The sequence below is a fragment of the Elephas maximus genome, chromosome 11 (assembly GCF_024166365.1).
Source record: "Elephas maximus indicus isolate mEleMax1 chromosome 11, mEleMax1 primary haplotype, whole genome shotgun sequence".
Lineage (NCBI taxonomy): Eukaryota > Metazoa > Chordata > Mammalia > Proboscidea > Elephantidae > Elephas > Elephas maximus.
The window spans coordinates 95,562,018-95,576,560 of record NC_064829.1 but is presented as its reverse complement, the minus strand read 5'-3'; the positions used below and the strand labels follow the sequence as shown (position 1 = coordinate 95,576,560).

The 14,543-nt window shown below is 44.0% G+C and overlaps 1 protein-coding gene across 4 annotated transcripts in view; it reads left to right on the top strand.

The window, feature by feature from the left end:
- LOC126086053 (zinc finger protein 613-like) overlaps positions 1 to 14,543 on the top strand; it is a 178,171-nt gene that overhangs the window by 147,313 nt on the left and 16,315 nt on the right. For 2 of the 4 annotated variants that reach the window (XM_049902087.1, XM_049902088.1), the window contains exons 2-4: positions 3,320 to 3,527; positions 9,755 to 9,881; positions 10,140 to 10,232. The exons of 1 other annotated variant lie outside the window; for it this stretch is intronic. In XM_049902087.1, the coding sequence (XP_049758044.1) occupies positions 3,513 to 3,527; positions 9,755 to 9,881; positions 10,140 to 10,232 (235 nt within the window). In that variant the 5' untranslated portion in view covers positions 3,320 to 3,512. Of the gene's footprint in view, positions 1 to 3,319; positions 3,528 to 9,491; positions 9,882 to 10,139; positions 10,233 to 14,543 lie in introns of those variants that run through there. One more of the 4 variants, XM_049902086.1, reaches the window with a different exon arrangement.

Genomic DNA, 14,543 nt, shown 5'->3' with positions numbered 1-14,543 from the left:
TGGATTACTTTTGTTTAGGCCTTTTTGCCATAGTCTTTTAACTCTCACTCAAGTGACTGGGCCCACCAAAGGGATTGGTCCGTTTTGCCATGCCGTGAGGCTCAAAATGAGCCATTCCTGAAGTGGGAAGTAGAGGCTCTCACTATCATCAAGGAAGAAAGGCCAAGAGCAGAGTGTGTCCTTTGGATGTGATCCCTGTACTGAGAAGCTCCTGGAACCAGGAGGCTGGAGAGAGAGAGAGAGAGAGAGAGCTGTAACACTGAAGATAGTGAGAAGCAGTGGCAGAGAAACAGTGGCAGGAGAGACTGGCAGAAGACGGCATGGTGGGCTTCCTGACCCATGGATCAAGAAAGCTGAGTGCCTTTGGACAGGAGGCTTGCTGATGGAGTAGGGTGCCTCTGGGCCCTTGTTAGATCTAGGTTTGTGGACCCATGGAGCTAGAGCAAAGTGCCTTCAGGCCTGGACTTGTTGGCTGAGTGGGGTGCCTTGGGGTTCTTATCAGCAGAGCTAAAAGAACTTTGTGACACTTACCAAGCAAGGCACAGGCCAAGGGGCCAGAGAGATGTGCGTCTGCAGACACAGCTGAAAAGAGGCTGTCCTGATGGAAGAACCATATCATAAGTGTTCCTGAACCTGGATTGTAACCTGTTACTTCCCTACCGCAACCCATAATCATGAGCGTTGTCTGTGAGTTCTTTGTGGCCATTGCAATGAATTATCGAATCCAGAAGAGAAGTAGAGCGTGCCTTCGGAGCAACAGTTGGTGTCAGAGTTGGTAAAAATGGTGGAGAGAGGAGGTATGTCTGACCTCTGCCACATATGAATCAGCCTTGGGCTGTTGTTCTTGATAATCTTTTCCCCTTGTGAAGTTAGAGGAGGTCAGACACAGGCCCCACACCATTTTTACACTGCCACGTTTTTCTGCTGCAGAGCAGCTAGTGGGTTTGAACCACCAACCTTTCAGTTAACCACTGTGCCACTAGGGCTCCTTTCCATCTTACTAAGACTGTGTTATTTTATTAGTCTCATCAAAGAACAAACTTTTCATGTTTTGTGGCTCATTGTTTTGCTTTTGGGGCTCTTCCATTTCTTTTTCTAAATTTATCTTCTTTTTTAAAAAATTTACAACTTATTTAGTATAAAGGCAGTATACACGTAACGAGCCACAGCACCAGGCAAGAAATAGAACATTGTCAGTACCCAAATGGCTATAGCAAGCACTTCCTGGCATTTCATTATAAATCTAACCCTGTGGTTAATTCTTCCTAAAAATTATAATTTATTTAGTTTTGTAAGTATTCAACTGCTTGGTTTATAATCAGGAAAGGTGTCCATCAGGGTTGTATCTTTTCACTATGCTTAGTCAATCTGTATGCTGAGCAGATAATCTGAGAAGCTGGACTATATTGAGAAGAACAACATGAGGATTCGGAGAAGACTCATTAACAACCTGCGAATGCAGATGACACAAACTTGGTTGCCGAAAGCGAAGAGGACTTGAAGCACTTACAAATGAAGATCAAAGACTACAGCTTTCAGTAATAACTGGCCCAATAAGCAGCATCATGAAAAATGGAGAAAAGACTAAAGTTGTCAAGGATTTCATCTTACTTGGATTCACATTCAACGCCCTTGGAAGCAGCAGTCAAGAAATCAAATGACATATTGCATTGGGCAGATCTGCTGCAAAAGACCTCTTTGAAGTGTTGAAAAGCAAAGAAGTCACTCTGAGGACTAAGGTTCACCTGACCCAAGCCATAAATATTTTCAGTTGCCTCATATGCATACAAAAGCTGGACAGTGAATAAGGAAGACCAAAGAAGAATTGACGCATTTGAATTATGGTGTTGGTGAAGAATATCGTATATACCATGGACTGCCTGAAGAACGAAGACGTCTGTCTTGGAAGAAGTACAGCCAGTGTTCTCCTTGGAAGCGAGGATGGCGAGAGAGGTTCAAATGTGCAGTCGTTGTGGGAGGTGTCTTAGGCTGGGTTCTCTACAGTAGCAAAACCAGTGAGATGTGTGTGTGTGTGTGTGTGTATAATCAAGGAAATGGCTCACGTGGTTGTAAAGGCTGAAAAGTCCCAAGTTCATGGGTCATGCTGGAGGCTTCTCCTGACTCACACAGCTGCTGGGGCTGGCAAACCCAAGATCAGTAGGTCAGACAACAGCCCCCTGACTCACAGACTGGGAGGCTGACAAATCCCAAGATTGGCAGGTAAGCTGGTAGGCAGCTGGCTCACAGGCTGTGGAGACTGATGAATCCCAAGATCAGCAGGTAAGTTGCTAGCTCAGTTCCTAAGAACTGGAGGTCAGATGAACAAGAGCTAGCTGCAGGGTCCAGAGCAAGCAAAAACCCATCAGCCTTGCCAGAAAGTCCACCTGTATTTTATTTAGGCCACACGCCCAAGGAGACTCCCTTTGAGCTGATTGGCTACTCACAGTAGTTCTCATTATGGAGGTGATCACATTGTATCAGATCTCATCATGGAGGTGATTTCATCATTATATGACTGCCAAAGTGCGTCATAACTGCCAAACCACCAGAATCATGGCCCAGCCAAGTAGACACACAACCTTACCATCACAGGGTGGATATATACCTAGATGTATATCTCAGTCTTAAATTGTTATTTCAAAATGTTTGTATAATTTTCAACCTAATAAATGATGCCTACGTGTTTTCTAAAGTGGTTGTATCCTTTATAGTTTCATGAGACTGGCCTTCAGTCTATAGCTAGTGTTTTATTGGCATGTTTAAAATATGTTTCCATACCCTAATGTAAACTTATCTTCTTAAAGTTTTATTGATTGGCCATTCTCGTTGAGAGTCACACTTGACCCTGAACTGATAGTTTTGTATGTGGTGGGGTAGGTATCTAGCTTTTTTTTTTTTTTTCCCACAAATGTAGCTGATTGTCCAAGCACCATTTTTTAAAAAGACATGTTTTACCTGTATCTATGCAAATCCTAATCTTAGATTTTATTGCCCATGGGTGTAAAATGTTCTGGGGGGACCAGATAAAGGGACCCAAACCAAAAAACCAAACCCAGTGGCGTCGAGTCGATTCCAACTCATAGCAACCCTATAGGACAGGGTAGAACTGCCCCATAGAGTTTCCAAGGAGCGCCTGGCAGATTTGAACTGTCAACCCTTTGGTTAGCAGCTGTAGCACTTATCCACTATGCCACCACGGTTTCCGAAATAAAGGGACAGTCAACAGTATTGAGGGCTTTGTTTTAAGGTGAGTGCCAGGATCAGTGATAGCATCTGGGTGTAGAGATAATACACCACTCATACTGAATTTTCCCTTCAGCCTACAGGTCCTGACTCCCCGGCAACAAGAGAATCAACTGAAGGAAGAAGAGGAGTTGCAGGATTTGTGTATTGTTATTTCTGGGGACACCCTTCCCCAGAGAGTGAGATTTCTGAACAGGAATTAGAGCTGGTCCAGAAAACACAAAGACAAAGCATCTCAGGTGCTGGCAGTGTCCCAAGAACAAAAGAAAATGGTCAAGGCGGAGGTGACTTTTGGTTTATTTTATGCTTTCCTTTTTTCCCTAATGGTTTTGTAGAGGCCTGTAAAATATCAGAGCAGTTCATCTGAAAAGTATAAATTTGGAAAAGTAGAAGCTGGGGAGGAATAGACTCTGACTTCAATGTCAGGCAAAGTAGGATCGCAAATACATTATTCATGGGATTAACACTGAATTATTGATATCGAACACAATATATGGTTGAAGAATCTTTTGGGTTACATTAGTTGTCAACTTGCTTTTAATATTGCTGTGGCCAACAGAAGAGAATCAATGTAAATGCTATGCCCAGTTTTAAGGAGAAAAATATCAGTTCCCCCTGGGATTTCAATATTTCATGGTACTTTCATCTGAGTAAGTTTCTTTAATGTTTCTTCCTGGAAATGATGTGGTGGACAGCATCCTGAACAGCAGCATTCTCATAGATGCAAAAGTAGGCTTACTATGGCTGTTCCATGGTTCCAAATAGACCAGGCAAACTCATCAGAGGGGCAAATGAGGAAGAATCTGATTTCAGGCTCACTTGTTTGGTTGTGGGCAGGATTCAGTTCCATGAGAGCCTAGGTTATTCAGTTTGTGTTGGCCAGACGGAGCCCTCTGTTTCTTGCCATGTGGACCTCCCCACCATGGCAACTTGCTTTATGAATACCAGTGTAAAATGGTAGTGATAGTGTCGTAACCTGTCTAACTTCAGGGAAGTTAATGCCCAAGGCTGATTTTTGTGAGGTAGAGGTCAGATATACCTCACTCTTTAACCTTTTTTAACGGTTCCGACACCAGCTATCCCTCCCAGGGCACTCTCTATTGCTCTTCTGGTTTCGATATAATCCATTGCAGTGGTCACAGAGAACTCACAGATCATAATTACAGTTAAGTGGTTTATTAAGGAAGCAACAAGGTACAACTTGGGATCAGGATTGTAAAAAGTGGTGTGGAGGTGTCTGACCTATCAGTATAACTTCACAAAGGGAAGAGTCAGCTTCAGCCCATGGCTCATTCCTTTGAGGTGGAGGTCAAACATACCTCCTCCCTCCCATCTTTTTCCCAGTTCTGAAACCAGCCGCCCCTCCCATGGTACTCTCTACTTCCCTGCTTGGTTCGATAATTCCTTGTAATGGCCACACAGAACTCACAGACAATACTCATGATTATGTGGTTTATTAGGGAACTATTGGTTATAATTCAGGATCAGGAGTACTCAGAGTAAAGTTCTTAGATCAGGACAGCTTCTTTTCAGCCTTGACCACAGACAGGCCTCTCTCTGGCTCTTGGCTTCTAGCTCTTTTGACCTGACCTATGCCCTGCTCAGGCAAGTATTACTGGTTGTGATGTGATGAATCACCTTTATATGGCCTTTCTCGCCATGGTCCTTTGGCTCCTACAAAATGATTGAGTGGGACTATGCAAATAAGGTGCTTGTGACCCACCATGGGGATAGGACTGTTTGCTAATAATGCAGATAAGGTGCATGCAACTCCTGTGGGGGTGAGACCATGCAAATAAGGTGTATGGAACCCTACTGAGGGAACTGGTCAATTTTGGCATCCCGAAAGGCTCAAAAGAGAGGCAACCCAGAGCAGACTGGGGTCCTCACTGCCACTAAGAAGAATATATGGGAGCTGTGTGCATCCTTTAGACACAGGGTTCCTGTGCTGAGAACCATCTATACCCAGGAAAAAGAAAGAGCTGTAACACTAGAGATGACACAAGATGGCAAGAAGTAACAGCAGAAAAACAGTGCAAGCAGAATCAGGAAGCTGGCACAGTACCACTCAGTGGGCTTCCTGGCCTACTGACCAAGATGGCTACAGTGGGCAAACTGACTCATGGAGCTAGAGAGCAGAACAACCTTGGAAAGGAGGCTTTCTCGTGGGTGGGGTGCCTCCAAGCATATATTGACAGAGCTAAAGAGCTTTCTAACACTTACTAAATCAGGGCAGGGGCCAAAGGCCAGAGAGAGACCTGCCTGCAGTCATGGGTGAGAACAAGCTGTCCTGACCAAAGAATTGTATCCTGAGTCATTCCTGATCCTGAATTGTAACCCACTCCTTCTCTGATAAATCCCATAATCATGAGTATGGTCTGTGAGTTCTGTGTGGCCATTGCAATGAGTTATCAAACCTAGCAGAGAAGTGGAGAGTGCTGTGGGTGTGACAGCTGGTATCAGTATTTGTAAAAAGGTTGGAGAGAGGAGGTATGTTTGACCTCCACCTTACAGGAATCAGTCTTGGTCTGATGCTGATGGTGATTCTCTCTCCTGGCCTTGTGCAGTAAGATAAGAAAGTCAGATGATGCCACCACACAATTTTTATACCAAACCCTTTAGCTCTGTCAATAAGTGCCCCCACATACCCCTAATATGCCAGGAAGCCCTCTGCTCAAAAGTGCTCAGCTCTTGATCCGTGGGTTGGTGAGTCTCGCTTAGCAGATAAGTGCTGGGACACATTCCACTCCCCCAGCAAGCCTCCTGCCTGAAGGAACCCAGCTGTTTCACTCTGTGGGTTGGCATACCCACTGTGGTTGCCTTGCTCTGTAGGCTGGGGAACGTACTATGCCGTCTCCTGCTGGTCTCCGTTTCTTTGCCACGTTTGCCACCACTTTTCACCATCTTGTGCTGTCTTCAGTGTTACAGTTCTCTAGGTCTCCTGGTCTAAGAGGGTCTCAATGCAGGGACCCCAGGTCCAAAGGACACATTCCACTCCTGCCTCTTCTTCCTTGATGGTAGTGAGGTCACCTTTCTGCTCTGGGATTGACTCTCTTTTAAGCTGAGCGCGATGGCAAAACTGACCAATCCCTTCGTTAGAGTTCCATACACCTTATTTGCAAAATTCCACCCCCACAGTGGTGCTACACACCTTATTTACATAATTAGGAAGCTGTCCAATCCCCTTGGTGGGTTACAAGCACCTTATTTGCATAACTTCACCCAGTCATTTTGTAGGTGTAAAAACAGTGTGCGGGCAGTGTCTGACCTCCTCTAACTCCAGAAGCAGGAAGGAGAATCAATGTCAACAGCCTAAGGCTGATTTCTATGAGGTGGAGGTCAAACATGCCCCCTCTTTCCGTCACCTTTACTAATTCTTACACCAACCATCCTTCCCATGGCACTCTACTTCTCTGCTGGTTTAGATAATTCATTGCTTGCCCACACAGAACTCACAGACCATGCTCACAATTCTGGGGTTTATTAGGGAAGTGACATGTTACAGTTGAGTCCCAGGAACACTCAAGGATACAGTTCTTTCCTCAGGACAGACTCTTCTCAGCTGTGCTCGCAGGCATGCCTCTCCCTGCCCTAGGCCTCTGCCCAGAGGCACTCAGCTTTCTCTCTCTGTGGGCCAGAAAGCCCACCATGCCATCTCCTGGTGCCAGGTTTCTGCTGCCACCTCTCTGCTGCTGGTTCTCTGCTGTTGATTCTCTCTGCCTTCAGTAATACAATTCTCTCTTTATGTATCCTGGTTCCAGGAGCTTCCCAGCTCAGGGATCCGGGTCCAAAGGATGTGCTGGCTCTTCTTCCTTGGTGGTGGCGGGATTCTTTTTTCCTGCCTCTGGTGTGGCTCGCCTAAAGTCCAGCGCCATGGCAAAGTTGACTGATCCCTTTGGTGGGCCACAATTACCCTACCACACAGTCCCATCCAGTAACTTTGGTGGGAGTTACAAGACATGGCTAGAAAGACCACACAAAAGTAATCAATTGTACTGCAGTAGGAGTCACAAGACCATGCATTGCTAGAAGGGCCATATTAAGTAATTGACTGCACTGCAGGGATTAGCAGAGTAAACTCAGGATCAATATCAGGCAGCATACAGGCAAAGGCTGGAACGCTACCCTGGACTGTAGAGCACATACCTCCCTTCTTCAGTGCAAGACATCTCTCTCAATTCTTCTCAGTCTTGCAAGTAAGCAGGCCCTTCTCTCTGCTGTGCATGCCTCCTCTCAGCTGTGCAGGCCTCTTCTCAGCCCCCTCAGGACAGGCCTCCTTTCAACCCCTCTCAGGCCAGGCTTCTTCTTAACCCCCTGAGGACAGGCCCTTCTTGGCCCCATCGGGACAGGCCTGCTCTCTGTCCCCTCAAGACAGGTCTTCTTTTGACCCCTCTGTGCAGTCCTCTCTCTTAGCTGCATTCCTAGAAGCAGGTTTTTATTGTCACCACCGACACTGCCACAGGGCCCCTTCTGGGCCTGTCACCACCAGCTCTGCTGTTGGGCCCCTTCCAGGCCTCTTGCTGTCTTCAGTGTTATAGCCCTTTTTGGAGGTGCCTTGCTACTCGTCCATCTGCTTCTCTTTCCTCTCTTGCTATTTCTCCTTTGTGCACCTTTCTTCCTTCTGTCTCTGTTTGCCAACCTCTCTAGGGTTGACTGTATATGTCAGCAAACTCTTTGTCAGTTTCAAGGCATGGCCTTCCCACCAGGTCCATGAACTGACCAATCCACTCCTGGTAGGCCACAGATGTTTTATTTGCATAAGTATGCTATATTACCGAATTTGCATAAGTATATTGACCAATTCCTGCAAGGTGCATAAAATACACCAGAGCCAGACAAAAAGTATCAAAGCTCAAGATGTTTACAGCCATCAGTGTGGCAAAATGTCTCAGGGTGAGGTCACCCATGTACCAGCCACTGAGGTCTGCTGCAGGTGTCCATCTGATCTGGTAAGTTTCTCTGAAAGTTGTCTCAGCTTCTTCCTTTCTGGCCTCTGATAAAATTTAACTGGGAGGTTTTTCCCTTGCCCTGAGCCTCTTGAGATGTTACTGTAGTAAACCCTTTAAGGGACATTAGGTTTGGCCCCTGACTCCAGTCCAGCAGCATCTCCCCCTTAGTGTACTCTTTCAGTTACAACTTCTGCAATTAGAGTTTTTACAATCACAATTAAGCCTGTTAACAATAAATGCAACATCTCTACCCCAGAGACCCATCAGGAAAAGTTGAATCTGTTCATTGGTGGATCCTCCTTTGTCCCCTTCATTTTGAGTATAACCACACTCGGGAAAACACGTAAGCCAGCCACTTCATGCCTTTATCTCCCCCTGTTTTAGACAGCTAGTGTTGAAATTGCCCCTCCCTATCTAACCAGTTCTCTGAGGGCCCAAGCATGTTCCAATCAAGTTTCCCTGAAGGGTGGAGTTGCATACTCTCTGTTTTTGTTAAAATATCCAGTATTTATTTCCATGATATATTCAGGTCTATTTGACAACGATTGGTAGGGAAAACATTCCTTTAGTCAGATAAATAGAGTACATTCAGATAAACACATAGCCCTTTTAAACACTTTGGTTTCATGTCCTGTTTTCCACCCTCCGACTATCTTACCTGTTTGTAAGCATATGGTTTTCGGTCTCTGTCTGGATCAAACCAGAAGACCCTGGCCGCTTGCAGTCGTCTTGTGTAACCTACAGGTCTTTCCCCCTAGGTCACTCCAGCTTTCCTATCCACTGCTGTAGCAGAACAACCAGCGGTACGGAACTAATATCTAATATGTAATCTAATCACCAAGTGACGTTGTATTACCTTTGCCACATTCTGTTAGAGAGGAGGAACTAGGCCAGCCCATACTCAAGGAGTGTAAAAAGGTATAAATATGACTATGAGGCTGTGTTGGAATATGCCTGCCACAGGTCTTTCATTTGTAAAAAAATTATTGTTTTTAGGACACAGTAAGATATTTGGCTATTTCTTCTCCCTTACTCTTTTCTCTTTCAGTAGTTATGGATAGGCATGTGTTAGACCTTCTCACTCTATCCATGTTTCCTAACCTTGCCTTTATATTGTTTCTCTCTGCTAGATTTTGTGTAATTTCTTCAGTTCTGCCTTACAGCTGACTAATATCTCTTTAGTGTATTTGACATGCTGTTAACTTGTCTGTTAATATATATACGTATGTACGTGTAGTATATATGTATGTCTGTGTATTTGTGACTCTGTGTGTATATGTATATGTGTGTGTATATATATATAAATATAAATGTGAGATTTTTCTACCTTAGGAAGACACAATGCACTACTTCACATTATAGAAAATTCTAATTTCATGAGTGGATGGATTATTGAATGCACACATTCAGAGTATTTTGTTATAAAATGGAAAAAAAAAAACAAACACCTAGGTATATAGATACAGCAGCTTATGTAGAGGATTGAGCAGACAACTTCCCTCACATTTCATTCCTATCGTCAAATGGAAATCAGTTCATTAAACAGGATGCTCTTAATCCAGGACTCACTGAGATTCAGCGATGTGGCTGTGAAGTTCACCTGGGAGGAGTGGCAGCTCCTGGACCCTGCTCAGAAGGACCTATACTGGGACGTTATGTTGGAGAACTATAACAATCTGATGTCCATTGGTGAGGACAACTCTCCTGTCATTGGCCTTTCCTTTCTCAGTCGCTGAAACCTTTGGAGTGTCAGTGGTGCTCGGGAGTGATAGATTCTCAATCCACTCTCTGGCCCTAGATAAGCGGGTATATTCTTTCTACTCCTGACAGAAAAACCTTTACTTTGTATGTTTGCAAATTGTTTTTTCACAAGTACAACATTCTGCAGTCTTCACAAACCCAAGGCCATCTTAATGTGTCTAAGATTCTGTGCTTTCTCACGAACAGGGTATCAAGTTAGCAAACCGGATGCACTCTCCAGGTTGGAACAAGAACAACCATGGACTATATTAGATGAAAGCCATAGTGGAATCTTTTCAGGTGAGCAAGTGAAAAACGGTAAGGGGGGAAGGCTGTGGAAGTCACATTCAAGTGAGAGAAGGTGTCACATCTGTGAGTGATGTCTAAGGGTACATAAAAGGGCCTCCACATATCTCTCTCTCCCTGTGAGACCTCTTTTTCTTTCTAGGAGCTTAGAGAAATATATACTCCTCTATGTCTTCTGAAATCAGATTTCCTGTTTATTTGATCTACACTTTCTGTTTTTGGTTCCATAATTTTCTTCCTTCTAAGATTCTGAAATCTTTTCTTTTTTTGTGTCCTCCCACCTCTCTTTCTATGAAATTCCAGTTTCCAGGCCTCTCTCCAAAGAAAGAACTTTGAATTCATAACTGTTCTCAGAGTATAGCCCCTTCCTCCCCCATTGAGTAAGACAATTCCCATCCTAGCATCCACTCCCACCTTGGATGTTGTGCCCGCACAGTAAAATCGTCTTTTATTTGCTTCCTCGGCTTCTTTTTTCCCCCACTCTGTGGTTCTCTGAAGGTTCTAATTTCCATTTTCTCATTTGTTCTCCTAACCCTTTAAAGTTTCCTTCATTCTAATGAGTTAATCTTCAGTTTTCAAGAGGAGACTATCAAATTGACATTTTCCTTGAAATTGTCTAACAGACTTTTTTGTATATATTTTACTCATTTTGATGAAAGTTCCCTATGAGTTCTCAATATCTGTAAGGAACTAGGATCATCCTCCCAGAAAGAAAACTCCTATCAACTTAGGTTATCTATAGTAATGTACATCTGAAATCCTAGCCATCCCAGCTGTTACCTTTAATTTTTCATATCTGCAGGGCTCTCTTCTTTAAAAAGTCTCTGCTCCTCCTAATGATTTTTTAACTAGAAACAATATTTTTAACATCCTACATTCTCAGTTTTATCATAAACCAGATTATAACTCATGTGTACTGAAATGATTATCCTGACTTTAAGAATAAGCCCAAAACTGGTTCCTGTGAGGCCAAGGTGATACTTAGCCCAGCATTCCCACTTACATATTATTTCTGACACCAGCCATTCTTTCTCAGCAGTTTCTTTTTCTAATGGGTTTTGTAATCCATTGCAATGGTCACAGAGAATTCCCTCCAAACACCCTATCTGCAATACAACTTTTTATATACCAAAGATATATATAAACACAGTATGTAAATGGCAAAATCCATAGGACAAAGTGTGCAAGTGTTTCATTCACAAGACCTAAACACTTCAAGGATACCCGCTTACTCTATCTGACAAAGATGTCCACACATCAACCAGGAACTGTCCTGTGGTGTCACTCAGTGGGCTCCACTATCAACTGTCATTTTAAGCTGGCTCCCAGCTTCCTCTGTACAGCTCCAGGACAGCTCTCGGATGTTCCCAGTTCTTGGGTGGTCCTAGCTACTCTGGGCTGGCCACAACTCTAGGCTGGCTTTACGACAGCTATTGGTGCAGAGCTCCTTTGGTAGCATGCCCTGTTCTGCAGGCAGCTCCCTGGTCATGGTGCCCAATCCCTCAGTATTACATGTCCTGGCCAAGTTTCAACCTTTACACTCTGCTGTCACTGTCCAAGTTTGCTTGTTTCCACAGCTTCTCATCTCATCGTAGTCAATTTCTCCATTGCTGTCATAGCTCCAAGTGTTACGGCCCTCTTACCTGGGTCTGAGAGGGTTTCAGCATGGGACTCCCATGTCCAAATGATAAGCTCACTTATTCCTCTTGACTCTCATCAATCAGGAGTCATCCCAGAATCCTCTATGTTTTGCCCTTCATGTAGGCCAGTCCTTAAGTCTGGGTAGGGCTCTACAGGCAATCCAGGAAAGGGCGGACCAGGCAGGTCTTCCCCACCAATCTGGGTAAAGGTCAGTTACTGCACAGGCTCCACAGCCAATCATAGTATAGGTCAGACTGGCCGTTCTCCCCAGGCAATCCCAGTAAAGAATGGACTGGGCAAAACTCCCCAGCCAGTCCAGGTAAGGTTAGTGTAATCCTGTTTGTGAAGCCAAGTGTATTCTGCTAGTGTCAAACCTTGTTGAATTTCAAGAGCAAGGATGGGAATCAAGATCCGCACAAAATTGATTCCTATGAGGTGGAGGTCAAACATAACTCCGTTCTCCATTTCTAAAACCAGCTGCTCTCCCACCCGTGGCACCCTGTACATCTCTGCTTGGTTCAATAATTCATTGCAGTGGTCTAACTTCACAAGAGGGAGGAGAGAGAATGACCATCATCAACATCAGCCCAAGGCTGATTCCTATGAGATGGAGTCAGAAATACCTCCTTTCTCGAATCTTTTGCCAATTCGGACATAAGCTGTCCTTCCCATGGTACTCTCTAATTCTGTTCTGGGTTCGGTTATTTGTTGCAGTGGCCACACACAACTCAGAACATACACTTATGGAGATTATTAGGGAGTTAACAGGTTACAGTTCACAATCAGACAGCATGTAGGTAAAGTCTCCCTTCTTCAGTGCAAGATAGCTTGCTAAGCTCCACTTGGCCGTACAGGACTCCTTGCAGCCTCCTGAGGTCAGGCTCCTCCGGCCCCCTCAGAACAGGCCCGTCTGACCTCCGCCTCGTAGGAATCAGCCTTGGGCTGTTGATCTTGATTCTCCTTCTCCCTCGTGAAGTCAGAGGAGGTCAGATGCTTCTGCCATGCCATTTTTGCAGCTTTCCAAGGCTGTAAATCTTTACGGAGGCAGACTGCCAAATCTTTTTCTGGCAGGGCAAATGGTGAGTTCAGACCACTGACCTTTCAGTTACCAGCTGAGGGCTTAACCACTGCATCACCTAGGAATCTTTATACTTAAACAATTATCCATTTATTATAACCAGAGAGGATACAAATGAAGAGACAGCTCAGGCTTGGTCTGGGAGAGGTCCCACCATGACATTCCCATTATCTTCAGGGACACCCACCTTCTCCAATGCATGAGTGTTCCCAGCAGTCCAGGAAGCTTCAAACTTCCTTTTATGTGGCCTTTTGCTGCCTTCATTTTATGCTGATCATTGGAGCCTCATTGCACAGGCATCATCAATTGAAAACGTGAATATGTGTGGCTGATTGGATCAAGCCCACTTCACCTCTTCACGTTATTGGAGAGGTATACTTTTGTAGCCCCCAATCATTTCCACACAGCCTAAAGTGTTGCCTTGTAAAAAGGCTGTTATATGACTATCAAAAAAAACAAGGGCAGCTTGATGGCTGAAAAAATACCAAGGCCTACCTTTCAAGGGAGTAGCCATGGTGGCACAATGATTAACATTAGCTGCTAACTAGAAGGCTGCTGGTGTGAACCTACAAGCTGCTTCAGAGAGAAAGACGTGCCAGTCTCCTTCTATGAGGATTACAGTCTTGGAAACCCTATGGGGTAGTTCTCCCCGTGCTATAGGGTTGTTTTGAGTTGGAATCGACTCAAAGGCAATGGGTTTTTTTTTTTAAGGGATAAAGACAAAAACCAAATTGAGTTCTTAGTCCCATGCTAATTCTAATCTTTCTCTTAGTTCATCATCAATAGTACCACTGTATTCATTTTAGTGAATTTTCTATTTCCAAAGCTGTAAATGTTAGAATGATTAAAATCTTGGTGTTCATCTTCTTTTAATGTACATGGTCTCTGAACTTGATCTTATTCTGGTCTCTGTCTCTAAATCATAGTTAAATACTAAATTCTTCTAAATTGTTACCTCCAGTCAAGATTTATTCACCTTTCATATTTCTTCATATCTGTACTTGGGTATGTAATAACTATCTCGAAGTTGATATGCTTCATAATGTTCTCTTAAACAGTCTATACATCAGTGATATTCCTCATCTCATTAAAAGACACTAGTACCCTGTGGCTTAAAGCGAAATACTTAGCAGAAACTCTTTACTTCTTGCTTTCTTTTTCCTACCCTGGCAACAATGAATTCATCAGTGAGGCTTCTCTTCATTCAAAATGTATCCTCATTTCCTCCATCCCTGGCTGGCCCTCTCATAAAAACCACTTTTCACAATTTGCAGCTACTTTCTTTATGGCTTTCCTTGCTTTTTTTTCCAGAGGTTTACCAAAGTGGAATGTAGTCTCCATAAACATCAAGAATACGTTTGTATATCCCCAGTATGTTTACTATGTACATGTGAAATTGTTTTATCCCAAAGGTAACGTTCTGAATTCTTCATATACGCAACTATTCCTGGTGTATAGTTGTCTTTCAGTAAGGATTTGCGGAAAGAATGAATTTGTCCTTCACCAAGTGGGATCAGGAGGCCTTACAACCTCTTTGGTCTGTGTGGGTCACTGTGACTTCTCGTATTTTACATTCTCTGCATGTT